General features: G+C 45.8%; 3 protein-coding genes across 5 annotated transcripts in view; all 3 read left to right on the top strand.

Annotated features, from left to right (window-relative positions):
* CZH14orf93 (chromosome Z C14orf93 homolog) overlaps positions 1 to 1,898 on the top strand; it is a 38,210-nt gene extending 36,312 nt beyond the window's left edge. For both annotated transcript variants that reach the window (XM_070729179.1, XM_070729180.1), the window contains exon 7: positions 48 to 1,898. In XM_070729179.1, the coding sequence (XP_070585280.1) occupies positions 48 to 449 (402 nt within the window). In that variant the 3' untranslated portion in view covers positions 450 to 1,898. The remainder of the gene's footprint in view (positions 1 to 47) is intronic.
* Positions 1 to 24,885, top strand: part of RBM23 (RNA binding motif protein 23) — a 125,637-nt gene that overhangs the window by 34,449 nt on the left and 66,303 nt on the right. The gene's annotated exons all lie outside the window — the stretch shown is intronic.
* On the top strand, positions 4,781 to 22,966 carry HAUS4 (HAUS augmin like complex subunit 4). Of its 2 annotated transcripts, none has more exons than XM_070729191.1 (10): positions 4,781 to 4,913; positions 6,595 to 6,643; positions 6,732 to 6,874; positions 8,601 to 8,717; positions 12,063 to 12,197; positions 12,997 to 13,093; positions 14,550 to 14,692; positions 18,758 to 18,888; positions 20,055 to 20,123; positions 22,712 to 22,966. In XM_070729191.1, the coding sequence occupies exons 2-10, from the start codon at positions 6,619 to 6,621 to the stop codon at positions 22,887 to 22,889; spliced, it is 1,038 nt and encodes a 345-aa protein (XP_070585292.1). In that variant the 5' UTR covers positions 4,781 to 4,913; positions 6,595 to 6,618; the 3' UTR covers positions 22,890 to 22,966. The 2 variants fall into 2 exon arrangements, with proteins under 2 accessions (XP_070585292.1, XP_070585293.1); XM_070729192.1 differs by having other exon boundaries at positions 4,827 to 4,913; positions 20,034 to 20,123.

The following is a 24,885-nucleotide window of genomic DNA, read 5'->3' as shown; positions in this document are numbered from 1 at the left end:
ATCTTTTCTTTTTCTGTTTATTTACCCTCCCCCCTTCCTTTACAAAGCTTTTCGCCAACCGTTCCGGGGTGGCCCAGTTGTTGGGCTCGGAAGAGCAGCGTCTGTGGCAAGGGGTGACCGAAGAGCTGATGTCCGATGAGGAAGACAGCACCCGTGAAGCCGGCGTCTGGGTGGCGCGACCGCCCCGCTTCCGAGCGACCCCCCTCAGCCAGCTCTGCTACCGTCTGGATGCCAACTCCAAGCACGGCACCAAAGCCAACCGCGTCTACGGGCCGCCCTCCGAACGCCTCCCGTCTGCCGAAGTCCAGCTTCTGCCCCTTCAGCTCTACAACCCCCACTTCCAGGAGGAAGACCCCAAAACGGGCACCCCAGCCCATATAACCGCCCACAAAGCTTTTGGCCCCGAGCTCAGCTCCTTTGTGGAGATCAAAATAGAAAAGGACCAGTGAGGAACCTCCAGTTGCTTTGTATGATGGTCAGGTGGATGAAAAACCAGGAAGGAAGCCAGGTTGTGTACAAGGAGTCCTCAACTTACAACAGTTCATTTAGTGACCATGTGAAGTTACAATGGGCACTGAAAAAAAAGTGACCGGCCTCCAAATTTCGATCAGCTGACTGTGGAGATGCTTGTGTTCTGTGTGTTGTTCTGTGTGTTGTTCTGTGTGAAAAGCGGCCGCAAGTCACTTTTTTTCAGTGACGTCAAAATTACAAATGGTCACTGAATGAGGCATTGTTAAGTCGAAGACTGTGGTCGTTTAGTGACTTCAAAGTTACAACGGCCCTGAAAAAGGAACCTCGTGGCCTATTTTCACACTTACAACCTTTTGCAGGACCTTTGGCAACTAGTTTTGGACTTACGACCGTCGCTGAACCATCCCCCAGGTCACGCGATCACCCTTTTGTGAACGTCTGATGAGCAAAGTCAATGGGGGGGGGGGAGCCAGATCCGCCTAACAATCGAGTAAGTAACTTAACGGTGGAGGCAAATAAGTAAGCGAAACTCACTTAACAAACGTCTCGCTCAACCGCAGAGATTTTGGGCTCCGTTTGCTGTCGTAAGCCCGGGGAATACCTGTATACAGAATTTGTTCCTCTTGAATGGTAGCTGTGAAAGATTTGGGGTACTGATGGATGACCTCTGTCAACAAGTTGCACACTATGATCGCCTGACCTGGGCCTTTTGGCTGGATTCCCGAAAATCTCCGTTTTATTTGCAGAAAGATTAAATGAATTGTTTATAATAGGAAAAAAAGGATCAGCTTAAAAACATTTCTATTTCCCTGCGGTCACATTGGTTTAGCGCATCCGATGAGTGTCTTGGTGAGCCCTGGCTGCCCCCTGATGGTTCTTTTCAGTATTACAAATGGAGGAATGGTCCAAGTGTACAAAACGGGCTGCTCTTAAGTTACAACAGATTGTTTAGGGACCATTTGAAGTTACAAGGGCACAGAAAAAGGACCAACCTACAGCAAGCTCTCGCATTTACAACTGGTGCAGTCAGATGATTGAAAATTTGGGCACTTGACCAAGGAGATGTTCTTAACAGAAAAAAAAGAGAGTTTTTCTAGTCCAGCTCCATTTGTGATCTGGTCTGCTGTCTTCTGACAAGCAAAGTAAATAAGGAAATGCCAGATTCGCCTAATGGTGGCCTAATGGTTCACTGCTGTGATTCGCTTAAGAAAAGAGCTCATAAAATCAGACATGACTCACTTAACAACTTCTCTGCTGAACAATGGAATTTCTGGTCACCGTTTTGATCATGAGGACTTCTTCTTTGTGATTTTTCAATCTTGAAACAAAAAAAAAAATGTTAGAGTAGCATTTTGTGGAAGAAACATAGCCCAACCTGCCAGCCACAAACCAAGATTGAAGTCTTGAATAAATACTATGTAGCAGGAGTTCTTGAGAAAATATTTTAGTTCCTTGTAGCAAAAACTATTGTATCTATTTACACTATAACTATCTTACTAGTACCCACAATTCACCACAAGCCACTAGCCACACCTATGCAAAGGTGCATTACATTTTATACATTTATCCACCAATCAGGTTGTAGCGCACTCTGTAGATTCATGGTGACTCAGCATTCTTTATTTGTTACATTAATTATAATCCTTCCTGCATTGGGATATTACATCAGGTCTGTACTGATCCTGACCAAAAATATCAACAAAAGTATTCTTTATTTTCTTTCATCCTGCAGCTCTAATCACTCCATATCTTTGTTTCTTTCCTTTCTTTGTTTTTATATTTATTTTCCTTGGTAAAAATTAGAAAATATATATTTTTTTATCCTTGGGGAGGTGAGACATCCTGGATCTATAATTCATTGGTGGGAAAGCCTGCTGAAATTTTATTTACTTGTTTGTTTTACATCCCACCTTTATTATTTTTATAAATGTCTCAACGCGGCAAACATACAACATGTTTCTTTCCCCCACATTTTCCTCAGAACAACAGCCATGTGAGGTGGGCTGAGCTGAGGGGGAAGGGAAGAGACTGGCCCAAGGTCACCCAGTCAGCTTTCATCTCCAAGATTGAACTAGAACTCACCTCCTGGTGATTGTCCAAAGTCACCCAGCTGTCTTTCACCTCTAAGGCGGAACTAGAACTTACTGTCTCCTGGTAATTGATCCAATGCATCCAGCCCGGTTCTCATCTCTAAAATGCAACTAGAATTCACCACTTCCTGGTGATTGGCCCAAGGTCACCCAGCCGCCTTTTATCTCTTAAGGCGGAGCTAGAACTCACCGTCTCCTGGTGATTGGCTCAGTCACCCAGCCACTTTTCATCTCGGCCCAGAGAACCCAGCCTTTCACCTAGTCACCTTTCAACACAGAACTAGAACTCACCATTTCCTAGTGATTGGCCCAGAGTCACCCAGCCACCTTTCAACTTTAAGACAGGACTAGAAGTCACCGTCTCCTGGTGATTGGCTCAAAGTCACCCTGCCAGTTTTCCTCTCCAAGATGGAACCAGAACTCACCATCTCCTGGCTATTGCTCTAAAACCACCCAGATAGCTTCTGCACCTACTAAGGCAAGACTAGAATTCACTTTCTCCTTCTGAGGAGCCCAAAATCTGATTTCCGTACCCTGGGCAGAACTAGAACTCAACGTCTCCTAGCTTTTACCCCAGTGATGGTGAACATATTTTTCCTCGGGTGCTGAAAGAGCATGTGTGTGTGTCCTATCACACAAGCGCAGGTGCCCACATCCATAATTCAATGTCTGGGGAGGGCGAAAACAGCTTCCCACACCCCCTGGAGGCCGGAAATGGCCTGTTTCCCAACTTCTGCTGGGCCCAGTAGGCACGTGTTTCGCCCTCCCCAGGCTCCAAAGGCTTTCCTGAAGCCAGAGGAGGGTAAAAATGCCCTCCCCCATCCCCCCAGGCTCTCTGAAAGCCAAAAACGTCCTCCCAGAGCTTCTGTGCAAGCCAAAAATCATCTGGCTTGCACAGTCGTGCACGTTGGAGCTGAGCTAGGGCAATGTCTTGAGTGCCAGCAGATAGGGCTCCATGTGCCATCTGTGGCACCCACGCCATAGGTTTGCCAGCACCGTTCTAACCAGTTTCTGGACTTTGAATACAAGGGTGGGATCCACACATGATGGACGAATTCCTACCCCCCAAAAAGCGGAGCAAATTTAGCTTATCTACCTTCTTTGAAAGGCTGATGGGGGATTGGTCTACTCTAGATAACCTACAACAGTGTTTCTCAACCTTGGCAACTTGAAGATATTTGGACTTCAACTCCCAGAATTCCCCAGCCAGCGAATATACCTTCCCCCCCCCCCTGTCCAATTGTCTCTCCTTATCTCATTTATCTTTTCTTCCTTTCAAATATGTTCACCTATACTTTTATATCTTTTCTTCTATTCTTTTCTTTACTTATATTATTACATATCTTTCTCTTCAATGTGTATTATGTATTGGACAAAATAGATAGATAGATAGATTGATAGATAGATAGATAGATATAGATAGATAGATATAGATAGATAGATAGATAAAAAATAATCTTCAAGTTGCCAAGGTTGGGAAACACTGACCTACCAGGTCCCTTCCAAATCCAGTAATCTAATCCAGTTCCCTAGCTACATCTAGTCTCGATTCTTGAATTCTCATTCATTTATTGGATTCTTTGCAAATTCACCTACCAGAAAAAGCAGGGGGGAATCCAGCATTGGGGTGGTCAGTTAATTCAAGTGGAAATTAAGTCTCACAGAATTCAGATTTTTTTTTCCTGCGCAGAGAAAGGAAAGGAGCAGCCGGGATCTCTCTCGCACACACACGGCCCACCCACCCCAGCCTCGACTCCAATCAGCTTTCCTAAATTTCCTCTTTTAAAGATGTCCCATTCATCCCTGCCAAAGCCCATGCTGGCTGGGGATGATGGGTCTTGAATTGTCACATCCCAGCGGCGAACTCCCCCTCCCCCCGCGATGGATCATTAAAAGGCAAAGAATTTTTTTTAATATAAAAAAAAATACGCATTTTTTTTTAAATTGCAAGCCGGGTCTCATACAAATTGAGCGGCGGGCGCCCGGTTGGAGAAGGCGAGCTAACTCAACGGTAAATCTGGCGGGGAAAGAGTACGGCAGCGCCCCCTTTTGGATTTCCGGAGGGAAATAATCCCAGGCGCTGACCAATCAGGATGCTATATTTAAAAAGTAATTTTTAAAAGTCACTCCTTCTCCGGCTCTATTGCTAAGGCCACGACTCCTCCCGCGATTCCCGTTCCCCCATTGGCGGCTTTCCCTCGGCGCCCCCCTCCCCGCGCGCTCAGGAGCGCGACCAATCCCCTCCCGCCGGCCTTTCGTTGAAATTCTCGGCGCGCCAGGCGGAATGGCGGTGGCAGAGCAGGCGGGAAAAAAGAGCGGGTAAAGCGGCCACGCCCTTCCGTGACGTCACAGGTTGGCATTCCAGGGCTTTGCGGGGGAGGAAATATTCTTGAGGGGGGGTGCACGTGTGTGTCGGTGTATGTGTGTATTAATCCCCATAACTTTCAATATTCAATATTTCTTTGGCTCTGCAATTGCTTTGCAACGCGCCGAGCTGAGGGCTGAGTTTCACCGGTTGTATTTCTGTCTGCAGGGTACGGCAAGGACAAACGAGAGCGGGTCGCAGAAGATTCAAAGGCTTTAGTACAGATTGTTGGGGGCAAATTTCTTTGGGGGGCAGGGGAAAAAATGAGAATAAAGCGTGCACCCCTCGCGCTAGGCAGGGGGTTGGACAGTGAAGGGCTACCAAAATTTTTACTACCACACTGTGGGCGTGGCTTATGCATTTGCTTTCAATATCTTTCAGTGCAAATTGCGTGCTCTGGGGTGAAGCTCCATTTTCGCTACCCCACTGCGCCCCCCCCCACAACCGTCCGGTTAGTAGCCCACCCTTGGGGTTGGACTAGAAGAGGGGTCTGCAAAGTTGGCTCTTCTATGACTTGCTGACTTCAACTCCCAGAATTCCCAAGCCAATCATGCTACCTCAGGAATTCTGGGAGTTGAAGTCCACATGTCATAGAAGAGACAACTTTGCCTACCTCCGGGTGCCCCTTTGCAGCCCTGGGATGCTATTTATTTATTTTATTTATTTATTAAATTTGTATGCCGCCCCTCTCCGTAGACTCGGGGCGGCTCACAACAGTAATAGAAAACAATAAATGATACAAATCTAATAATTAAAACTAAAAACCCATAATTTAAAAAACATGCACACAATATACCAAACATAAACAGTACAGGCCTGGGGGAGTTATCTCAGTTCCCCCATGCCTGACGGCAGAGGTGGGTTTTAAGGAGTTTACGAAAGGCAAGGAGGGTGGGGGGCAGTTCTAATCTCAGGGGGAAGCTGGTTCCAAAGGGCCGGGGCCGCCACAGAGAAGGCTCTTCCCCTGGGACCCGCCAAATGAGATTGTTTAGTCGACAGGACCCGGAGAAGGCCAACTCTGTCACTGGGATTCGTGTGGTAGAAGGAGGTCCCGGAGATATTCTGGTCAATTTATTTATTTATTCATTCATTCATTCGATTTTTATGCCACCCTTCTCCTTAGACTCAGGGTGGCTTAGAATATGTTAGCAATAGCACTTTTTTTAACAGAGCAAGGCTACTGCCCCCACAATCCAGGTCCTCATTTTACCCACCTCGGAAGGAACTGAGATACGCTTCCCCCTAGGAAATTTTACAATTTTATGCATGGTATGTCTGTATGTATGTTTGGTTTTATAATAAGGGTTTTTAACTGTTTCTGTTTTTAAGGGTTTCTATGTTTTAGTATTGGACTATTATTATATGCTGTTTTATTGCTGTTGTTAGCCGCCCCGAGTCTGCGGAGAGGGGCGGCATACAAATCCCATCAATCAATCAATCAATCAATGAATGTTTACAGCCAGATTTGAACTCATGCTTTCTAGTCTGGTGCCTTAAACTAGCTATTTTTATGGGCCGTGTGAGAAAGGAGAGGATTTAGGCTGCGGATTTATCTCCTAAGCTATATTTTTCCCTCAATCCATATCCCTCCCTCATTCACATGGCTTCTTCCAATTGTATTTCCTCATCATTATTATTATTTTTATTTTTATTATTTTATTTTGGCAGTTTTTCCCCGAGAAACAGAAAAGAATGGCGGCTTCGCAAGCTGCAATCGGTAACTTCCTACATTTTTTCTGGGAGTTTGGAAAGGGGGAGAAATTAGTCCACCGCCCACCCCACCACCACCATTTCTGTTTCCGCAGATTGTGAGAGCCGGATTCCGTCTTCCTGCTTGACCAATGAAGATCTCTCTGCTTATCCTAAGTTCACTAACTTCCTTATGGATCTGCAAACACACATCGATCCTTCAGGGATAACCATCGCTTTGATCCGACCATTGGATAGGGTGAGAAATGGCTGGTGGGGTGGCGTGGGGGCACTGACTAATAATTAGCATAGAGCCACAGGTGGTAGGCAGACTCCTCTCTGCAGGCATGTGAGCTGTCACCCCACCTCAGCTCCACCGCCTCCCACTAGCCAGCTGATTTTTGGGTCTTTGCTGTGCATGAGTGGTGGAGATGCGGGCACATGGTTTGGGCATTCATGTCCGGGGATGTGTCCGCAGGCAGGTGTCGTGCACGCATGCATGGGGGCGGGAGGCGCATGCACGCATGGGGGCAGAGTGAATGTGGAAGGAACATGGGCGTGGCGTTGCTCGGGCATTACATTATAGGTGTGGGTGCATCCACACACCCTTTCAGCATGCGGCGACAAAACGGTTAGCCACCACCGGCATAGAGCTAATCTTTTGACAGATTATTATTACCGTGTTTCCCCGAAAATAAGACAGCGTCTTATATTAATTTTTGCTCCCAAAGTTGTGCTACGTCTTATTTTCAGGGGATGTCTTATTTTTTCCCAATGAATTGTATCCTGTATCCTGCTGCAGCAAAAACGCATCCAAACACGCAGCTGCATGTTGGATGCTTATTGGATGTGTTTTAAATCTGATTGATTCAGTGTTTTGTGATGCAATTTATGGACAGCAGTGTTCTGTTCGGGAATACTGCGAAATGAAACCTCTCCTATGTCTTACTTTCAGGGGATGCCTTATATTAGGCAATTCTACGAAACCTCTCCCATGTCTTACTTTCAGGGGTGACTTATTTTCGGGGAAACAGGGTATTATTATTATTATTATTATTATTATTATTATTATTATTATTTCCCCCATGTACAGGGGGTGGACAAAAAAATTGAAACACCTTGCAGCTCTTCCGTGGAATCCAGATTTGTGAAGCTCCCTTCGAACAGTTTTTGTGGAAACTGGGTTCTGTACGTGTCTATTGAGCTCCGCAGTGATTTTAGGAGCTGCGGTCTTGCGATCCGCTCTAACAATTCGCTTTAGAGTCCGTCGGTCTCTCTCAGACAACGTCGACTTTCGACCAGACCTGTGCTTGGCTGAGGACGTTTTCTCTTCTCTTTCAAAAGCAGCCTTTACTTTTGAGACATTATCTCTTGAAACGCCAAACACACTTTCTGTTACACAAGCGCCTGCCATTCGAGCACCAACAATTTGGCCTCTTTGAAAGTCTGAGAGGTCTGCCATTTCAAGAAGGTTATAACCAATTTCCTTAGATTTCTGCAAAAAAAAAAAAGGTAGTTTAAAAAAACATATCAAATAACCGCCCCGAGTCTTCGGAGAGGGGTGGCATACAAATCTAATAAATTATTATTATTATTATTATTATTATTATTATTATTATTATTATTATTACAGAATTAAAGACAACAACAACATTAAAATATGTCAAGTTTTGATTGATTTGAACATGTTCAAACATTATGATGCCAAAAAGTCAAGTGTTTCCATTTCTTTGTCCACTCCCTGTATATATATGTCCCCCACACTAAAACAAGATGTGACTGATAGCAAAAAAAGAGAAGCCCCCCCATTGTTTTGCCGTCAAAAATGGCAGATCTTCACTTGGCAAGATAATCTGGGTCGAAGCCCGGGGACTCGACTTTGCCTGCCATTCCTGTCAGCAGCTATTTAATGTAATTGTGAAAATGGCCATCACGCTTATTAAAACCTTTTCTCCTGTGCCCCCCCCCCCCTTTTCCTCTTGCAGGCCAGGAGAGAAGTATATGCGCACCGTGCCAACTGGTTACACTACGAAATCTTGTATCGGCTTATTCAGGAAGCTTTGCTGAAGCTGGAAACCGTTCCCACCCACCAGGACAAAAAAGTAAGGTTGGGGCAAAGAAACCTTTTGGATAACACGGTACACAAAAGCTTGCCGGGCGTTTGTTGAGAGCGTTAGCTTGGCCAGTGATGCCAACTCAGCCGTCCGGCCGAACGGCAGACTGAGTGGTCTAATCTCAACGGAGCAGAAACGAGGAATAAAAATTAATTGGTTTGGCCAGAGGGTTTGCTGTCGACTCGGCAATTACATTTTGTTTAAACTGGATCCAGCGCAGGGTAGGATAGGAAAGATAGGTCCTCGCTTACAACCTGAATTGAGCCCGACGTTTCTGTTGTAAAGCGAGGCATGGGTTTTGCACTGTTTTACGACTTTCCATGACACGGATGTGAAGGGAATTGTGGCTGTGGATAAAAGATAGTCCACCCGGTTGTTAAATGAATCTGGCTTTCCCCTTTGTCGGAAAGTCTTGACAGGAGGAAGACGATGGCTGAGAGGTCCGTGGTGCTTTCTGAGCTTGCTGTTTTCTTGCAACTGGGTGACATTATCTCCGGGACCGCCTTCTGCTGCACGAATCCCAGCGACCAGTTAGGTCCCACAGAGTGGGCCTTCTCTGGGTCCTGTCAACTAAACAATGTCATTTGGCGGGACCCAGGGGAAGAGCCTTCTCTGTGACGGCCCCGACTCTATGGAACCAACTTCCTCCAGAGATTAGAATTGCCCCCACCCTCCTTGCCTTTTGTAAGCTTCTTAAAACCCACCTCTGCCGTCAGGCATGGGGGAACTGAGATACTCTTTCCCCCTAGGCCTTTACAATTTATGCATGGTATGTTTGTATGTATGTTTGATTTTATAATAAGGGTTTTTTTAGTTAATAATAATAATAATAATAATTTATTGGATTTGTATGCCGCCCCTCTCCGTAGACTCGGGGCGGCTAACAACAATGTTTTAATATTGGATTGTTATATGCTGTTTTAATCACTGTTGTTAGCCGCCCCGAGTCTACGGAGAGGGGCGGCATACAAATCCAATAAATAATTAATATTATTATTATTATTATTATTATTATTATTATTATTATTATTATCATCATCAGTGGAAGTGATGATGAGTGGACTTGCCCTGTAGGTTTTGGTGGGAATATTCTTAGTAGTTCCTTGGCTAGGAACTTTGACATATATATGTTATAAGACCCTAAGAAGAGCCCTGCTGAATCAGGCCAAAGCCCACCGAGTCCAGCATTCTGTGTCACACAGTGGCCCACCAATTGTCCATGGGGATCTTGAGCAGAAAGACAAGGCAAAACCCTCCCTTTCCCTTGACCCCCAACAAGTGGTACTTAAGGGAATCCTTGCCTGCCTCAACCAACATAGAGGCAGCACTTGGACATCCGTTTCAATAACCATCTATATGCTTGGCATCCATGAATCTGAAGCTATCAAGGCTGACAGCTGTCACGACCTCTTCTGGAAGGGAATTCCATAAACCAAGGACCCTCTGAGTGAAGAAATATTTCCCTTGATTTGTCCTTACTTTCTTACCTACGAGCTTTAGGGAGGGCCCCCTTGTCCTAGTATTGTGTGATAGAGAAAAGAATTTTTTCTCTATCCACCTTTTCTATCCCATGCATGATTTTATACACTTCGATCAAGTCACCCCTTGAACGCCGTCTTTCAAGGGCGAGCTGGCTGGGCCTTTGTGCCACTCTCAAATTTCCTGGGAAATTTTTCCGGGCTCGGGTTCTTAAGTAGAAAATGGTTCTTAACAAGAGGGGGGGGAAATCTTGAACACCCGGTTCTTATATTAAAAAGTTCTTAAGTAGAGGCGTTCGTAGGTAGAGGTACCACTGTACAGTCATACACATTCATCCAATTCAATCATTCATAATATCGGCTGGAGATGATCTCATGACCCCCATGCCCGCTGGTAGAGGTGGGTCTTCAAAGCTTTATGAAAGACCAGGCGGGAGGGGGCGGTATGCAACTCTAGAGGGAGTTCATTCTAGAGGGCTGGAGCCACCACAGGGAAGGCTCTTTCCTTAGGCCCCGCCAATCAACATTGTCTGGCTGACGGGACCCGGAAAAGGCCAACTCTGGGACCTAACTGGCCGCTGGTTATATATTATAATTCTTCTTCTTTTTTTCTCATCTTCCTCTCATCTTCCTTTTCTTTCTTTTCTTCCTCTTCTCTTCCTCTGCCTCCTCCTTCTCTTCCTTTTCCTCTTCCTTCTCTTCCTCTGCCTCCTTCCTTTTCTTTTCCTTCTTGTTCTCTTCCTTTTCCTTCTTTCCTTTCCTTTTCTTAACTTTCATTTCCTTTCTCCTCCTCATCTCCACATCTCACTCACTTGGACTATTGATGTTTTCTTTAAAAAAGTTATTAATAAAATAACCTACAAAATAACAGCCAAGCTCAGAGACCACCAGGGACCCCACAGTTTATTTATTTATTTTATTTATTTATTCGATTTTTATGCCGCCCTTCTCCTTAGACTCAGGGCAGCTTACAATGTGTTAGCAATAGCACTTTTTAACAGAGCCAGCCTATTGCCCCCACAATCCGGGTCCTCCTTTGACCCACCTCGGAAGGATGGAAGGCTGAGTCAACCTTGAGCCGGTGATGAGATTTGAACCGCTGACCTGCAGATCTACAGTCAGCTTCAGTGGCCTGCAGTACAGCACTCTATGTGTTGTGCCACCCCGGCTCTTTCTTCTGCACAAACTCCATTTCCCTTTTAGCAGTGATGAAGTTACCTAGTTTGGTAGTGAAACGTCTATTTAAAAAAAAAAGCCACCAAGGAAGCACCAACATTTCAACCATGAGCCTCTCAAATACTCTCTTCCATCGAAACGTTCTTTGAATTGCAGTCCCAGAGACCTGTCGAACGGCATCGAGCAAGTTGTTTTTCTCAGGATAAAATTAAGGGCCAAACCTCCCGAGCATCCTTTGAAATCTCCCCGAGAAAAGCTAGGATTAAAAATAACAGGATTATTTTTTTTAAAAAAAAAATAATTGATGGACGTAGCTCGGAGCCATCAAGAATTGATGTCCCTGCCTCAGAGCTACGGCCCTCAAACACAGCTCAACCAGCCCTCAAACCCAGCTCAAACGTTTGTTATAATTAAACGAGCCCTCTCGGGGTGTTTTCAAACTCATTGCGAAGCAAAATCCAGGTCCCTTGTGGTATTTTTTTAAAAAAAACCTAGCGGCCAACTTCACACAAAGCTGGACTGGATTTGTTTGTCTTTGGCTTAGTGACTCAGCCAGCTAGACATTTTACAGCTTAAATGTGTTGTCTGGAGGGAAGGTTCTGGTTCGGTGAAGTTTATTTATCTCTCTCTCTGTTTTTTCCCCCCCTCCTAAATTTTCTTTTTTTCCCCTGCCCTCAAGTTCCTGCAAACCCTGGAAAAGCAGCTGCTACTAGCGGAGTTGAAATGGATGCTTAAATCCCATTCATCCAACACCCTTCCGCCTGTCCTAGGCCTGGAAGCCCAGCATTTAACCAGGTTTCTCCCTCCTCATCAAGTAAGGATTCCCTCCCCCCACCCACCCCCCATTCCTTCCTCAACCATTGTGGAAGGAGGGCACTCTTGTTTGAAACGGTGAAAAAACCCCAAGTTTTCTTTGCTATAGTCCTCGAATTACGACCGGAATCGAACCGCGGGTGTTCTGTTGTGAGGGGAAGGCTGTGATGAAGTGGATTTCGCTTCCGTTTCACATCCTTCCTTGCCGCCGTTCTTAAGTGAATCCCGGCAGCGTAGGGATTAACTGAAGTGATGTTCTTAAGCGAAGAGGATGGTCATTAAGTGTATATGGATTCCCCGTTGACTTTGCTGGTCGCAAGGTCCCAAAAGGGGGTCACGGTACTTCGGGAGCCGGCTCTTACTGGCCTGCGGCTGCTGCTGCCCCCCCCCTCTGTTGCTGCTGTTGCTTCTCCTTCCTCCACCGCCGCCGCTTCCTCCACCCACCCGCACCCCAATCGCCGCCGCCGCTGCTTCTCCCTCTCGGCCGCTCGCTCAGCTCTGCCAAAGCATCTCTCTCGGGCTCCTGACATCACCCACAGTGACTTCATCGCCTAGCGCTTGCCTTATTGTCAATGTCCTGAGCCAATGTCCTCAGGCAGAGGAGCTGCGCGGTTGCCTCTGGACCGCCGTTTCCAGGCTCAGCCACAGCCCCGGGGGAGGAGAACTTTTTAAAAAGCGGGACATATTTCTCAGATAGCGGGCGGGCCGGATGTGGCCCGCAGGCCGCCCCTTGCCCAAGTCTGGGATAAATTGAAGTTTGGCAGAGAAAGGCATATATTTCTCTTTCTGTATCTCCGTAGAACCTGGAAGAAATGCAGCAATGCCTCCCAGCCAAGATGGAGGAGTTTCTCAAGGCCAAATGTTTGGCTGTGCTCAGTTACTATCGTCCGGAGAGTGGTAAATTTGGAATTACCTTATTTTTCAGAGTATAAGATGCACCTTAGTTTGGGGGCGGGGGCGGGGGAGAGGGGGGAAATAGGCAGGGGATAGGGGAATCTACCTTTCATGCATTCATCTGGCTGGTGTTCTTAGTCTGGTCAGTTTCAGCACGTTATTTTATCCCCTGGTTAGGGCTGGTAGCAATGAAAACAAGCCTGCAAAATACTTAGGGTTAGGAGGAAAAAAAACCCTCCTTTGGAGTAGCAATGAAAGAAATCCTGCAAGCTGGAAAAATCGTTAGCACCTCGCTAGGGCTGGGGAAAAAAAACTTATTTGGAGCCAGTAGCAGTGAAAAAAAGGCCCTGCAAAGACTGGTTTTATATAATCTGTAAGCCACCTTGAGTTGTCATGGGTGAATCCCTACCACATAGAGGAAAGAGTCAAGCTATTTCCAAAGCACCCAAAGGCCAGACAAGTAAGAGAGTCGGGGTGGCGCAGCAGGTAGAGTGCTGTACTGCAGGTCAATGAAGCTGACTAGATCTGTAGGTCAGCGGTTCAAATCTCATCATGGGCTCAAGGTTGACTCAGCCTTCCATCCTTCCGTGGTGAGTAAAATGAGGACCCGGATTGTGGGGGCCATAGGCTGGCTCTGTTCAAAAGTGCTATTGCTAACATGTTGTAAGCCGCTCTGAGTCAAAAGAGAAGGGCGGCATAAGAATCAAATAAATAAATAATAATGGATGGAAACTGATCAAGGAGAGAGATTCAACCCGGAAATAAGGGAGAATTTCTGACGGTGAGAACCATCAACCGATAGAACAGAAGTTGCCTTTGGAAGTTGTGGGAACTTCATCCCTGGGAGTTTTCAAGAAGAGATTGGACTGCCATCTGTCAAAAATAGTATGTGGGGTCTCCCGTTTGGGCAGGAGGGTTGGACTAGATCATTGTTTCCCAATCTTGGCAACTTGAAGATATCTGGACTTCAATTCCCAGAATTCCCCAGCCAGCATTCGCTGGCTGGGGAATTCTGGGAGTTGAAGTCCAGATATCTTCAAGTTGCCAAGGTTGGGAAACACTGGACTAGATGACTTACAAGGGCCCTTCGCAACTCTGTTCAACTGTGTTTGTTTTGTTTTTAATCTTTTTTTTTTATAATTTGTTTATTGGTTTTTTAAAAGACAAAGCACAGTAACTACAGGAAACAAAAAAAGTACGGTACGCAGCATAATCATACATGAAAACATATTTACAATTACACATCTAATTCTTCGGTTACTCCATTTTGGTTTAATTTACATCCATCCTATTTTTCACTTTCCATCAATCCAGTTAATAAAGTTTGTCCCACACAGTATAATATTCTTCTTCCTGTTCGATCTGCAACTCAAAAGTGATTTTGCTGTGTTTCGTTTTTAGTACTTTCCATCTCCCGACTCTGTGTTTCTTGACCCCGTTTTGAATCTGCTTCCGGCAGGTAAAGTTGGAGCCGCAGCCAAGATGGTTCAACTTGCCACCTTGGCGGAGTGTATAGCCACCGAGAAGCAACAACTGAAGGAGGAAAAAGCCCGGCAGGAAGAACTGATCGAGTTTCTGAAACTGAAACAGATTTACTCCAAGGTAGAGGGTGCAGGGGAGGGGGATAGATATATTTACCTGGGAGTTACCTGGAACCTTGGCGTTTTAATCTAAATTTCCCACATTCCTTGTTCCCCACCCACAAACTTGTCATGCTGCCCATTCAGATTGTGCTAGCGTGGAAACTTCTTATTTCATTCATTCATTCATTCATTCATTCATTCATTCATTCATTCATTTAGAAACATAGAAGACTGACGGCAGAAAAAGGCCTCATGGTCCATCTAGTCTGCCCTTATACTATTTCCTGTGTTTTATCTTAGGATGGATCTATGTTTATCCCAGGCATGTTTAAATTCAGTTACTGTGGATTTACCAACCACATCTGCTGGAAGTTTGTTCCAAGGATCTACTACTCTTTCAGTGAAATAATATTTTCTCACGTTGCTTTTGATCTTTCCCCCAACTAACTTCAGATTGTGCCCCCTTGTTCTTGTGTTCACTTTCCTATTAAAAACACTTCCCTCCTGAACCTTATTTAACCCTTTAACATATTTAAATGTTTTGATCATGTCCCCCCTTTTCCTTCTGTCTTCCAGACTATACAGATTGAGTTCATTAAGTCTTTCCTGATACGTTTTATGCTTAAGACCTTCCACCATTCTTGTAGCCCGTCTTTGGCTACATTTGTTGTGTTTATATGCCGTTCAATCCTAAATGGACTTGGAGCGGCTATGGGTTTTGCCTCCCAACGACAATTCCATCTGTATGTCCATTACCCTGGGGGAGGGGGGAGTTATTGACCCCTTCGGAGAGGTTCCGCAACTTGGGTGTCCTCCTCGATCCACAGCTAACATTAGAGCACCATCTTTCAGCTGTGGCGAGGGGGGCGTTTGCCCAGGTTCGCCTGGTGCACCAGTTGCAGCCCTATTTGGACCGGGAGTCCCTGCTCACAGTCGCTCATGCCCTCATCACCTCGAGGTTCGACTACTGCAACGCTCTCTACATGGGGCTACCTTTGAAAAGTGTTCGGAAACTTCAGATCGTGCAGAATGCAGCCGCGAGAGCAAACACGGGCTTTCCTAGATAATAATAATAATTTATTAGATTTGTATGCCGCCCCTCTCCGAAGACTTGGGGCGGCTCACAACAATAATAAAAACAATATTATAGTGAAACATCTAATATTAAAAAAGAAGCATATAAAACCCTATTATATTTAAAAACCAAATAACACATACATACCAAACATAAAATATAAAGAGCCTAGGGGAAAGGTGTCTCAACTCCCCCATGCCTGGCGGTATAGATGGATCTTGAGTAGTTTACGAAAGACAAGGAGGGTGGGGGCAGTTCTAATCTCCGGGGGGAGTTGATTCCAGAGGGCCGGGGCCGCCACAGAGAAGGCTCTTCCCCTGGGGCCCGCCAGACGACATTGCTTTGAACATGAACATGAGTGATGATCCCTCCCGAGTCTTTTCCTTGTTCCATGCTGCTCCAAGCCTGGAAAAAAAAGTGGCCAGGTGCGTGGCTTCTTGTTCTTGGTGGGTGCCGTGGTAGCCATGAACAGCATGGTGAGCCTGATGCTGTACAAGGAGGAGTAACCTCTGCAGCTGGGCGAAAGCTTCGAGCGGCACCCTAAATCCTCCTTCCACTCCCTTCTCTGGGAGGGCCCGGCAGTGGTGGCGCTTATAGGCCAGGCAGGCCATCCTAAAACATCGGCTTGATTAAGCTGACCTGGCCCCGTGTCAAAAGAGGGCCCTAACCACGGTAGCCTATGCCTGCCTCCGGAACCGCCTGCTACTGCACAAATCCCAGCGGCCGATAAGGTCCCACAGAGTTGGCCTTTTCTGGGTCCCGTCGACCAAACAATGTCGTTTGGCGGGCCCCAGGGGAAGAGCCTTCTCTGTGGCAGCCCCGGCCCTCTGGAATCAACTCCCCCTGGAGATTAGAACTGCCCCCACACTCCTTGTCTTTCGTAAATTACTCAAGACCCATCTATACCGCCAGGCATGGGGGAGTTGAGACACCTTTCCCCCAGGCTTCTTTTTTTATATTTATGTTTCAGTATGTATATGTTGTTTGCTTTTTTAAATATGATAGGGTTTTATGTGCTTTTTAATATTAGATTTCTTTTCGCTGGAATATTGTTATTTTATTTTATTATATTTTATTATTGTTGTGAGCCGCCCCGAGTCTTCGGAGAGGGGCGGCATACAAATCTAATGAATTGAATTGAATTGAATTGCCCAACCGAAAACAGGCTCCAACGAGTTCAGTGTGACTTACACCCAGTAAGTGGGTAGAGCAGCCTTCCCCGGACAACAGTTTGCTTGCAGCTTGTAATAAATAAAATAATAAATATTAACACTAAAATTCCATTGGGGCCCAGATCAGAGAGTTTGCGGGGTGGGGGTGGGGGCACTCAAAATGTTTGATTCTTGCAAGGGTGGGTATAAGAGAAAATAATTGAGAAGTACTGGCTTGTAGTAAGTCAAGGCAAACACACCAGATACTCCTTCCTCCTGCCGCAATTTTAAACCACAAGAACTCTTTGAGGTATCCTGGGTGGTTTAACGCATCGGGATAGAACTCACAGGCACCTGGTTTCTAGGTCAGCACTTAAACACCATGCACCCACCTACCTACCATCTGTCTACCTTCTTTCCTTACTCTTCCTCACCATCTGGTGATTGTCAGCCAGCTGAGTTTTGTGCCTAAGACAGGACTAGAACTCCTGGTCACCTGGTGTTTGGCCCAAAGTCACCCAGCCAGCTTTCATACCTAAGACAGTACTAGAACCTACCTTCTGATAATTGGCTCAAAGTCACCAAACTGTCTTTCTTGACTAAGATGGTACTAGAATTCTCGGTCACCTGGTGATTGGCCCAAAATCACCCAAGTGGCTTTCTTGCTTAAGGCAGGACTAGAACATATCACTAGAACACAGCCGCGAGAGCCATCGTGGAGCTTCCAAGATTCGCCCACGTTTCTTCAACACTCAGTGGCTTGCATTGGCTGCCGATCAGTTTCCGGTCACAATTCAAAGTGTTGGTCATGACCTTTAAAGCCCTACATGGCATTGGACCAGAGTACCTCTGGAACTGCCTGCTACCGCACGAATCCCAGCGACTGATAAGGTCCCACAGAGTTGGCCTTCTCCGGGTCCCGTCGACTAAACAATGTCGTTTAGCGGGCCCCAGGGGAAGAGCCTTCTCTGTGGCGGCCCCGGCCCTCTGGAACCAACTCCCCCCGGAGATTAGAACTGCCCCCACCCTCCCTGTCTTTCGTAAACTACTCAAGACCCATCTATACCGCCAGGCATGGGGGAGTTGAGACACCTTCCCCCCAGGCTTTTTTTTTTATACTTTGTTTTATGTTTGGTATGAATGTGCTGTTTGGTTTTTTAAATAATAATAGGGTTTTATATGTTTTTTAATATTAGATTTGTTCCACTGCTATATTGTTTTTATTACTGTTGTGAGCCACCCCGAGTCTTCGGAGAGGGGCGACATACAAATCTAATAAATAAATAAATAGTGAATGGCCTAGCACTTAGCCAGTAAACCGAACTGGTTCATTTGAGAGCTCTTAAGGCGTGAATTTTTTATTTATTTTATTTATTTATTAATTAGATTTGTATGCCCCCCCCCTCCGTAGACTTGGGGCGGCTAACAACAATAATGAACAACATCTAGCAAATCTAATATTTAAAATAATTAAAAGACCCTTATTTAAAAACCAAACATACACACAAACATACCATGCATAAATTGTATAGGCCTAAGGGGAAGGGAATATCTCAATTCCCCCAAGCCTGACGACAGAGGTGGGTTTTAAGGAGCTTACGGAAGGCAAGGAGGGTGGGGGCAATTCTGATCTCTGGGGGGAGTTGGTTCCAGAGGGTTGGGGCCGCCACAGAGAAGGCTCTTCCCCTGGGTCCCGCCAAAAGTGAAAATGTGAAAAGAGACCACCATTCCAGGAAGGGATGTAGCTGCCCCACAAGATAGATAGATTTGTGAAGGCATGAAAGCGTACAATCACTTAAGAGCGTTGTGCCCCTTTCCTTTGTGATTTTCTCTGCATTTTGGCTCCTTGTTGTTTCAGGTCCTGTTACATTCTGGGGGCCTCCTGAATCGATTTGTCTCTGAGTTTCGCCTTGAGACCCAGTCCAAGATAGACCAGGACACCGTCCAGTATTTTGAGACTAAATGCAAGGCTGTGTTGATGAAGATAAGGTGAGTCTTTGAATGGAAGGCAAAAAATGGTCAACTCCTAACAGTAATTTCCCCCTCCCAATAGACTTTTTTCCCTCCCTAGCGGGCAACTTTCCGTACATTGTTAAAGAGAAGCTCAAAAATGCTCGGTTTCTAGCATATACCGACTGGTGGGTGGCAAAAGATCCTTTATTTCTGGTGAGGATGGGCCTTTTTGCCTCTGCCAGTTGGATGATGCTCTTTCCTCCTGAATGAGAAGCGGGGTCAGATTAGATGACCACCGAGGTCCCTTCCCTCTCTATCATTCTGTAAGTCTCCTGAATGAGAAAGTGGGTCAGACTAGATGGCCACCGAGGTCCCTTCCCTCTCTATCATTCTGTAAGTCTCCTGAATGAGAAAGTGGGTCAGACTAGATGGCCACCGAGTTCCCTTCCCTCTCTATCATTCTGTAAATCTCCTGAATGAGAAGGTGGGTCAGACTAGATGGCCACCGAGGTCCCTTCCCTCTCTATCATTCTGTAAGTCTCCTGAATGAGAAGGGGGTCAGACTAGATGGCCACCGAGGTCCCTTCCCTCTCTTATCATTCTGTAAGTCTCCTGAATGAGAAGGGGGTCAGACTAGATGGCCACCGAGGTCCCTTCCCTCTCTATCATTCTGTAAGTCTCCTGAATGAGAAGGGGGGTCAGACTAGATGGCCACCGAGGTCCCTTCCCTCTCTTATCATTCTGTAAGTCTCCTGAATGAGAAGGGGGGTCAGACTAGATGGCCACCAAGGTCCCTTCCCTCTCTTATCATTGTGTAAGTCTCCTGAATGAGAAGGGGGTCAGACTAGATGGCCACCGAGGTTCCTTCCATCTCTGTCATTCAATGTGGGTGTTTGTGTATGAAAGAGCAAACTGTCCCATTCTTTCCTTCCAAAAGTAGCATTTTGTAACAACCGTTCTGATTGGATGGTGGCGAAGTGTCCCATGTGGCCAAAAGGCTGTGGCTGAATTTGGATTTTTGTGGCCAAAGGGCTGGGGCCAAGAGCTAGGGGCCTTTGGGCGAGGGAGAGAAAGCAGCGGCCGATCAGCTGCTGCGGAGGAAAGAGCTTCATCCAACTGGCGGAGGCTAAATGTCCTAAACCCATTTCTGGTAGGAATAGAAGTCTATCAATCCCCACTAGAAACCCTTTGGATTCTTCTAGGTTGGAACAACTGAAGGTTATGTCAAAAGTGTACCAACCTGACGTCGTGGACGTGCATCGGAAGATGAGGTGAGTTGATAATGAGGTGGGGTGGGGCGGGATGGGAAAGGACAGGATGGCACGGGGTGGGATGGGAAGGAGAGGAGTGCCCGGCTGCCTGGCTCCTTCCGCTGTTTATCGGTAGTAGCAGGCACCACCCTCACTGCTCGGACTCTGCGAAGCCAGCCGAAGGAGGGAAGGACGTGCCGACGGGTGCCACCATCTTATCCGGGAGGGTATTCGCGCGGGGCCAAACTTTCTCTAGGGCAGTGATCACCTTTGGGGGGAAGGGGCAAGGGAAAAGCTCTCGGCGGCCACCTCTGCGCAGCAGTTAGAAACTGCCGCGCGGAGATCTTTTATCACATGCGCAGCTGCGCATCTTAGAGGGAACATAGGCGGACACCCATTTAAATATGAGCCAGCTTTGTGCAGCAGCTGCCAAAAAAGCCAACACAGTTCTAAGTTGCATTAACAGAGGGATAGAATCAAAATCACGTGAAGTGTTAGTACCACTTTATAAGGCCTTGGTAAGGCCACACATGGAATACTGCATTCAGTACTGGTCACCATAATGCAAAAACTCTAGGAAAAGTGCAGAGAAGAGCAACAAAGATGATTAAGGGACTGGAGGCTAAAACATGAAGAACGGTTGAAAGAACTGGGCATAGCTAGTTTAATGAAAAGAAGGACCATGGGAGACATGATAGCAGAGCTCCAATATCTCAGGGGTTGCCACAAAGAAGAGGGAGTCCAGCTACTCTCCAAAGCACCTGAGGGTAGAACAAGAAGCAATGGGTAGAAACTAAACAAGGAGAGAAGTAACTTGGAACTAAGGAGAAATTTCCTGACAATTAGAACAATTAATCAGTGAAACTGCTTGTCTCCAGAAGTTGTGAATGCTCCAACACTGGAAGTTTTAAAGAACATGTTGGAGAACCATCTGTCTGAAGGTAGTGTAGGGTTTCCTGCCTAAGCAGGGGGTTGGACTAGAAGACCTCCAAGGTCCCTTCCAACTCTGCTGTTTATTTATTTATTTATTTATTAAACAGATTTGTATGCCGCCCCTCTCCGCAGACTCGGGGCGGCTAACAGCAGCAATAATACAATGTAAAGAAATCTAATATTTAAGTTAATTTAAAACCCCAATTTAGAAACCAATCATACATACTAACATACCATGCATAAATTTTATAAGCCTAGGGGGAGGGAAAGTCTCAATTCCCCCATGCCTGACGACAGAGGTGGGTTTTAAGGAGCTTACGAAAGGCAAGGAGGGTGGGGGCAACTCTGATATCTGGGGGGAGTGGGTTCCAAAGGGTCGGGGCCACCACAGAGAAGGCTCTTCTCCCCAGTTTCACGTTGCTTTCTCTCCATTGTTTCTTCTCCTACCTTCGGGTGCTTTGGAGAATACGTAGAACCCCCCAACACACACACACTTCTAATTTGTGGCAGCCCCCTCAAATACTGGAAGACTGCTATCGTGTCACCTTCAGTCCTTCTTTTCATTAAACGAGACATAGCCAATTCCAGCCACCACGTTGTTTCCGCACAGCTGGGGGTGGAAGGACTTCTCAGTGGTGGGTGCAGCAATGAGGCGAGAATCCAGAGGGTCTCGCAAGCGTAGTTAGAAGGGAACGCAGGTGGGCCTGGATTTATGACCACAGCAGAGCTCCAAATTTTGGCTGCAAAGCGAGACAGCGAGCTTCTCCTTATTGGAAGACTTTTCTCACCTACGTTGTTAAACGGATCACTTGCAATTGTTAAATTAATAACTTGGTGGTTAAGCAGATCTGGTTTCCCCATGGAGGTTTGCTGATCCGAAAGCCACAAACAGGATCTGCAATTCAATTCAATTTATTAGATTTGTATGCCGCCCCTCTCCGAAGACCCGGGGCGGCTCATAACAATGATAAAAACAATATTATAATGGCACAAATCTAACATTAAAAATAACTAAAAACCCTATCATAATTAAAAAACCAAACAGCACATACATACCAAACATAAATTATAAGGAGCCTGGGGGAAAGATGTCTCAAATCCCCCATGCCTGGCGGCATAGGTGGGTCTTGAGTAGTTTACGGAAGACAAGGAGGGTGGGAGCAGTTCTAATCTCCGAGGGGAGTTGGTTCCAGAGGGCTGGGGCCGCCACAGAGAAGGCTCTTCCCCTGGGGCCCGCCAGACGGCATTGTTTAGTCGACGGGACCCGAAGAAGGCCAACTCTGTGGGACCTTATCGGTCGCTGGGATTCGTGCGGTAGCAGGCGGTTCTGGAGGTACTCTGGTCCAATGCCATGTAGGGCTTTAAAGGTCATAACCAACACTTTGAATTGTGACCGGAAATTGATCGGCAGCCAATGCAGGCCACGGAGTGTTGTAGATACATGGGCGAATCCGGGAAGCCCCACGATGGCTCTCGTTTAATTTTCGTCATAAGTGCGTGCTGGTTGCTGAACGCCTGGATTTTGATCCCGTTGATCGACGCTACAAAAAAAACCCCTCTCCTCAGCCATTTCCCTCCCCCCAGGGCTGTTGTTCCTTTAAGCGGTCACTAAACAAACTTGCCGTAAGTCGGGGACGGCCCATGTAAATTTTATATGTCCTTTCATTCTTCTCCAGGGATAAACTGCAGGCCAGCTTGCGTAAGACAGAACAAAGCGTTGCCACGCTCAGCGCAATCCTTTCGAAATACCAGGTCCTCGGGCCGGAATTTGAAAAGTTAGTAAAAGAATACGCCCAGGTGCAAGAAATGATTCGGAACAACAAATGGATGATAACCCAACTTATGAATGAATGAAGGAGCCTCCACACTCACACACACACACACATTTGCGCACGTCTCGTTTGCAGACAATTAAAAGAATGCACAATAAATATTCTTGTGTTAATGTAGTTGTTAATGGCTGGTATTCTGAGCAGAGCCTGGTTACAAGTGATGTGCCACAAAGGTCTGTTCTGGGTCCTATTCTTTTTAATATGTTTGTGAGTGACATAGGGGAAGGTTTGGTAGGGAAAGTTTGCCTATTTGCCGATGACTCTAAAGTGTGCAGTAGGGTTGATATTCATGGAGGCGTCTGTAATATGGCAAATGATTTAGCTTTACCAGATAAGTTGTCAAAGCAATGGAAACTGCAGTTTAATGTTTCCAAATGTAAAATAATGCACCTGGGGAAAAGGAATCCTCAATCTGAGTATTGTATTGGCAGTTCTGTGGTAGCAAAAACTTCAGAAGAGAAGGATTTAGGGGTAGTGATTTCTGACAGTCTCAAAATAGGTGAACAGTGCAGTCGGGCGGTAGGGAAAGCAAGTAGGATGCTTGGCTGCATAGCAGGAAGAGGGAGATGAACAAGCAGGAAGAGGGAGATTATGATCCCGCTAGATAGAGCGCTGGTGAGACCACATTTGGAATACTGTGTTCAGTTCTGGAGACCTCACCTACAAAAAGATATTGACAAAATTGAACGGGTCCAAAGACGGGCTACAAGAATGGTGGAAGGTCTTAAGCATAAAACGTATCAGGAAAGACTTCGTGAACTCAATCTGTTTACGGAAGGCGATGAGTCTAGGGGCAGTGCGAATCTCTGGGGGGGGGGGGAGAGCTGATTCCAGAGGGCCAGGCCCTCTTCCCCTAGGTCCCGCCAAATGATATTGTCTAGTTTCAACTAGACAATATCATTTGGCTAGACCTAGGGGGAGAGCCTTCTTCCAGGCGGGACATGGAGAAGGCCGACTGGGACCTAACCGGTCCCGGAAGTAATCTAGTCCAATGCCATGTAGACCTTTATAGGTCATAACCAGCATTTTGAATTGTCAGGCTGAAGCCATTTTATTGGGGAACCTAGGCCTGCCACACTTTATACCTGTGATGGTGAACCTACAGCACATGTGCCACAGAGGGCACGCAGAGCCATATCAGAGGGCATGTGAGATGTTACCCTAGGTCAGCTCCAGTATACATGTATTGAGCCGCCCCGAGTCTACAGAGAGGGGCGGCATACAAATCTAATAGATAGATAGATAGATAGATAGATAGATAGATAGATAGATAGATAGATAGATAGATAGATAGATAGATAGATAGATAGATACAGTACATAGATACAGTACATAGATAGACAGACAGACAGACAGACAGACAGACAGACAGACAGACAGATAGATACAGTAGATAGATAGATACAGTAGATAGATAGATAGATACAGTAGATAGATAGATAGATACAGTAGATAGATAGATAGATAGATACAGTAGATAGATAGATAGATAGATACAGTAGATAGATAGATAGATAGATAGATAGATAGATAGATACAGTAGATAGATAGATAGATACAGTAGATAGATAGATAGATAGATACAGTAGATAGATAGATAGATAGATAGATAGATAGATACAGTAGATAGATAGATAGATAGATAGATAGATACAGTAGATAGATAGATACAGTAGATAGATAGATAGATAGATAGATACAGTAGATAGATAGATACAGTAGATAGATAGATACAGTAGATAGATAGATAAAATAGATAGATAGATACGATAGATAGAGAGAGAGATAGATACAGTAGATAGATAGATAGATACAGTAGATAGATAGATAGATAGATAGATAGATAGATAGATACAATAGATAGATAGATAGATAGATACAGTACAGTAGATAGATAAATAGATAGATAGATACAGAAGATAGATAGATACAGTAGATAGATAGATACAGAAGATAGATAGATACAGTAGATAGATAGATAGATACAGTAGATAGATAGATACGATAGATAGATAGAT

The sequence above is a fragment of the Erythrolamprus reginae genome, chromosome Z (genome assembly GCF_031021105.1).
Source record: "Erythrolamprus reginae isolate rEryReg1 chromosome Z, rEryReg1.hap1, whole genome shotgun sequence".
Classification (NCBI taxonomy): Eukaryota; Metazoa; Chordata; class Lepidosauria; order Squamata; family Dipsadidae; genus Erythrolamprus; species Erythrolamprus reginae.
This window is presented reverse-complemented; position numbering and strand designations above follow the sequence as displayed.

Coding starts and splice junctions, on each gene's coding strand:
- HAUS4 (XM_070729192.1), top strand. CDS start 6,619: ATGGCGGCTTCGCAAGCTGCAATCG. Junction 6,875..8,600: donor TGATCCGACCATTGGATAGG/GTGAGAAATGGC, acceptor TTCCTCTTGCAG/GCCAGGAGAGAAGTATATGC. Junction 14,693..18,757: donor TGAAACAGATTTACTCCAAG/GTAGAGGGTGCA, acceptor TTGTTGTTTCAG/GTCCTGTTACATTCTGGGGG.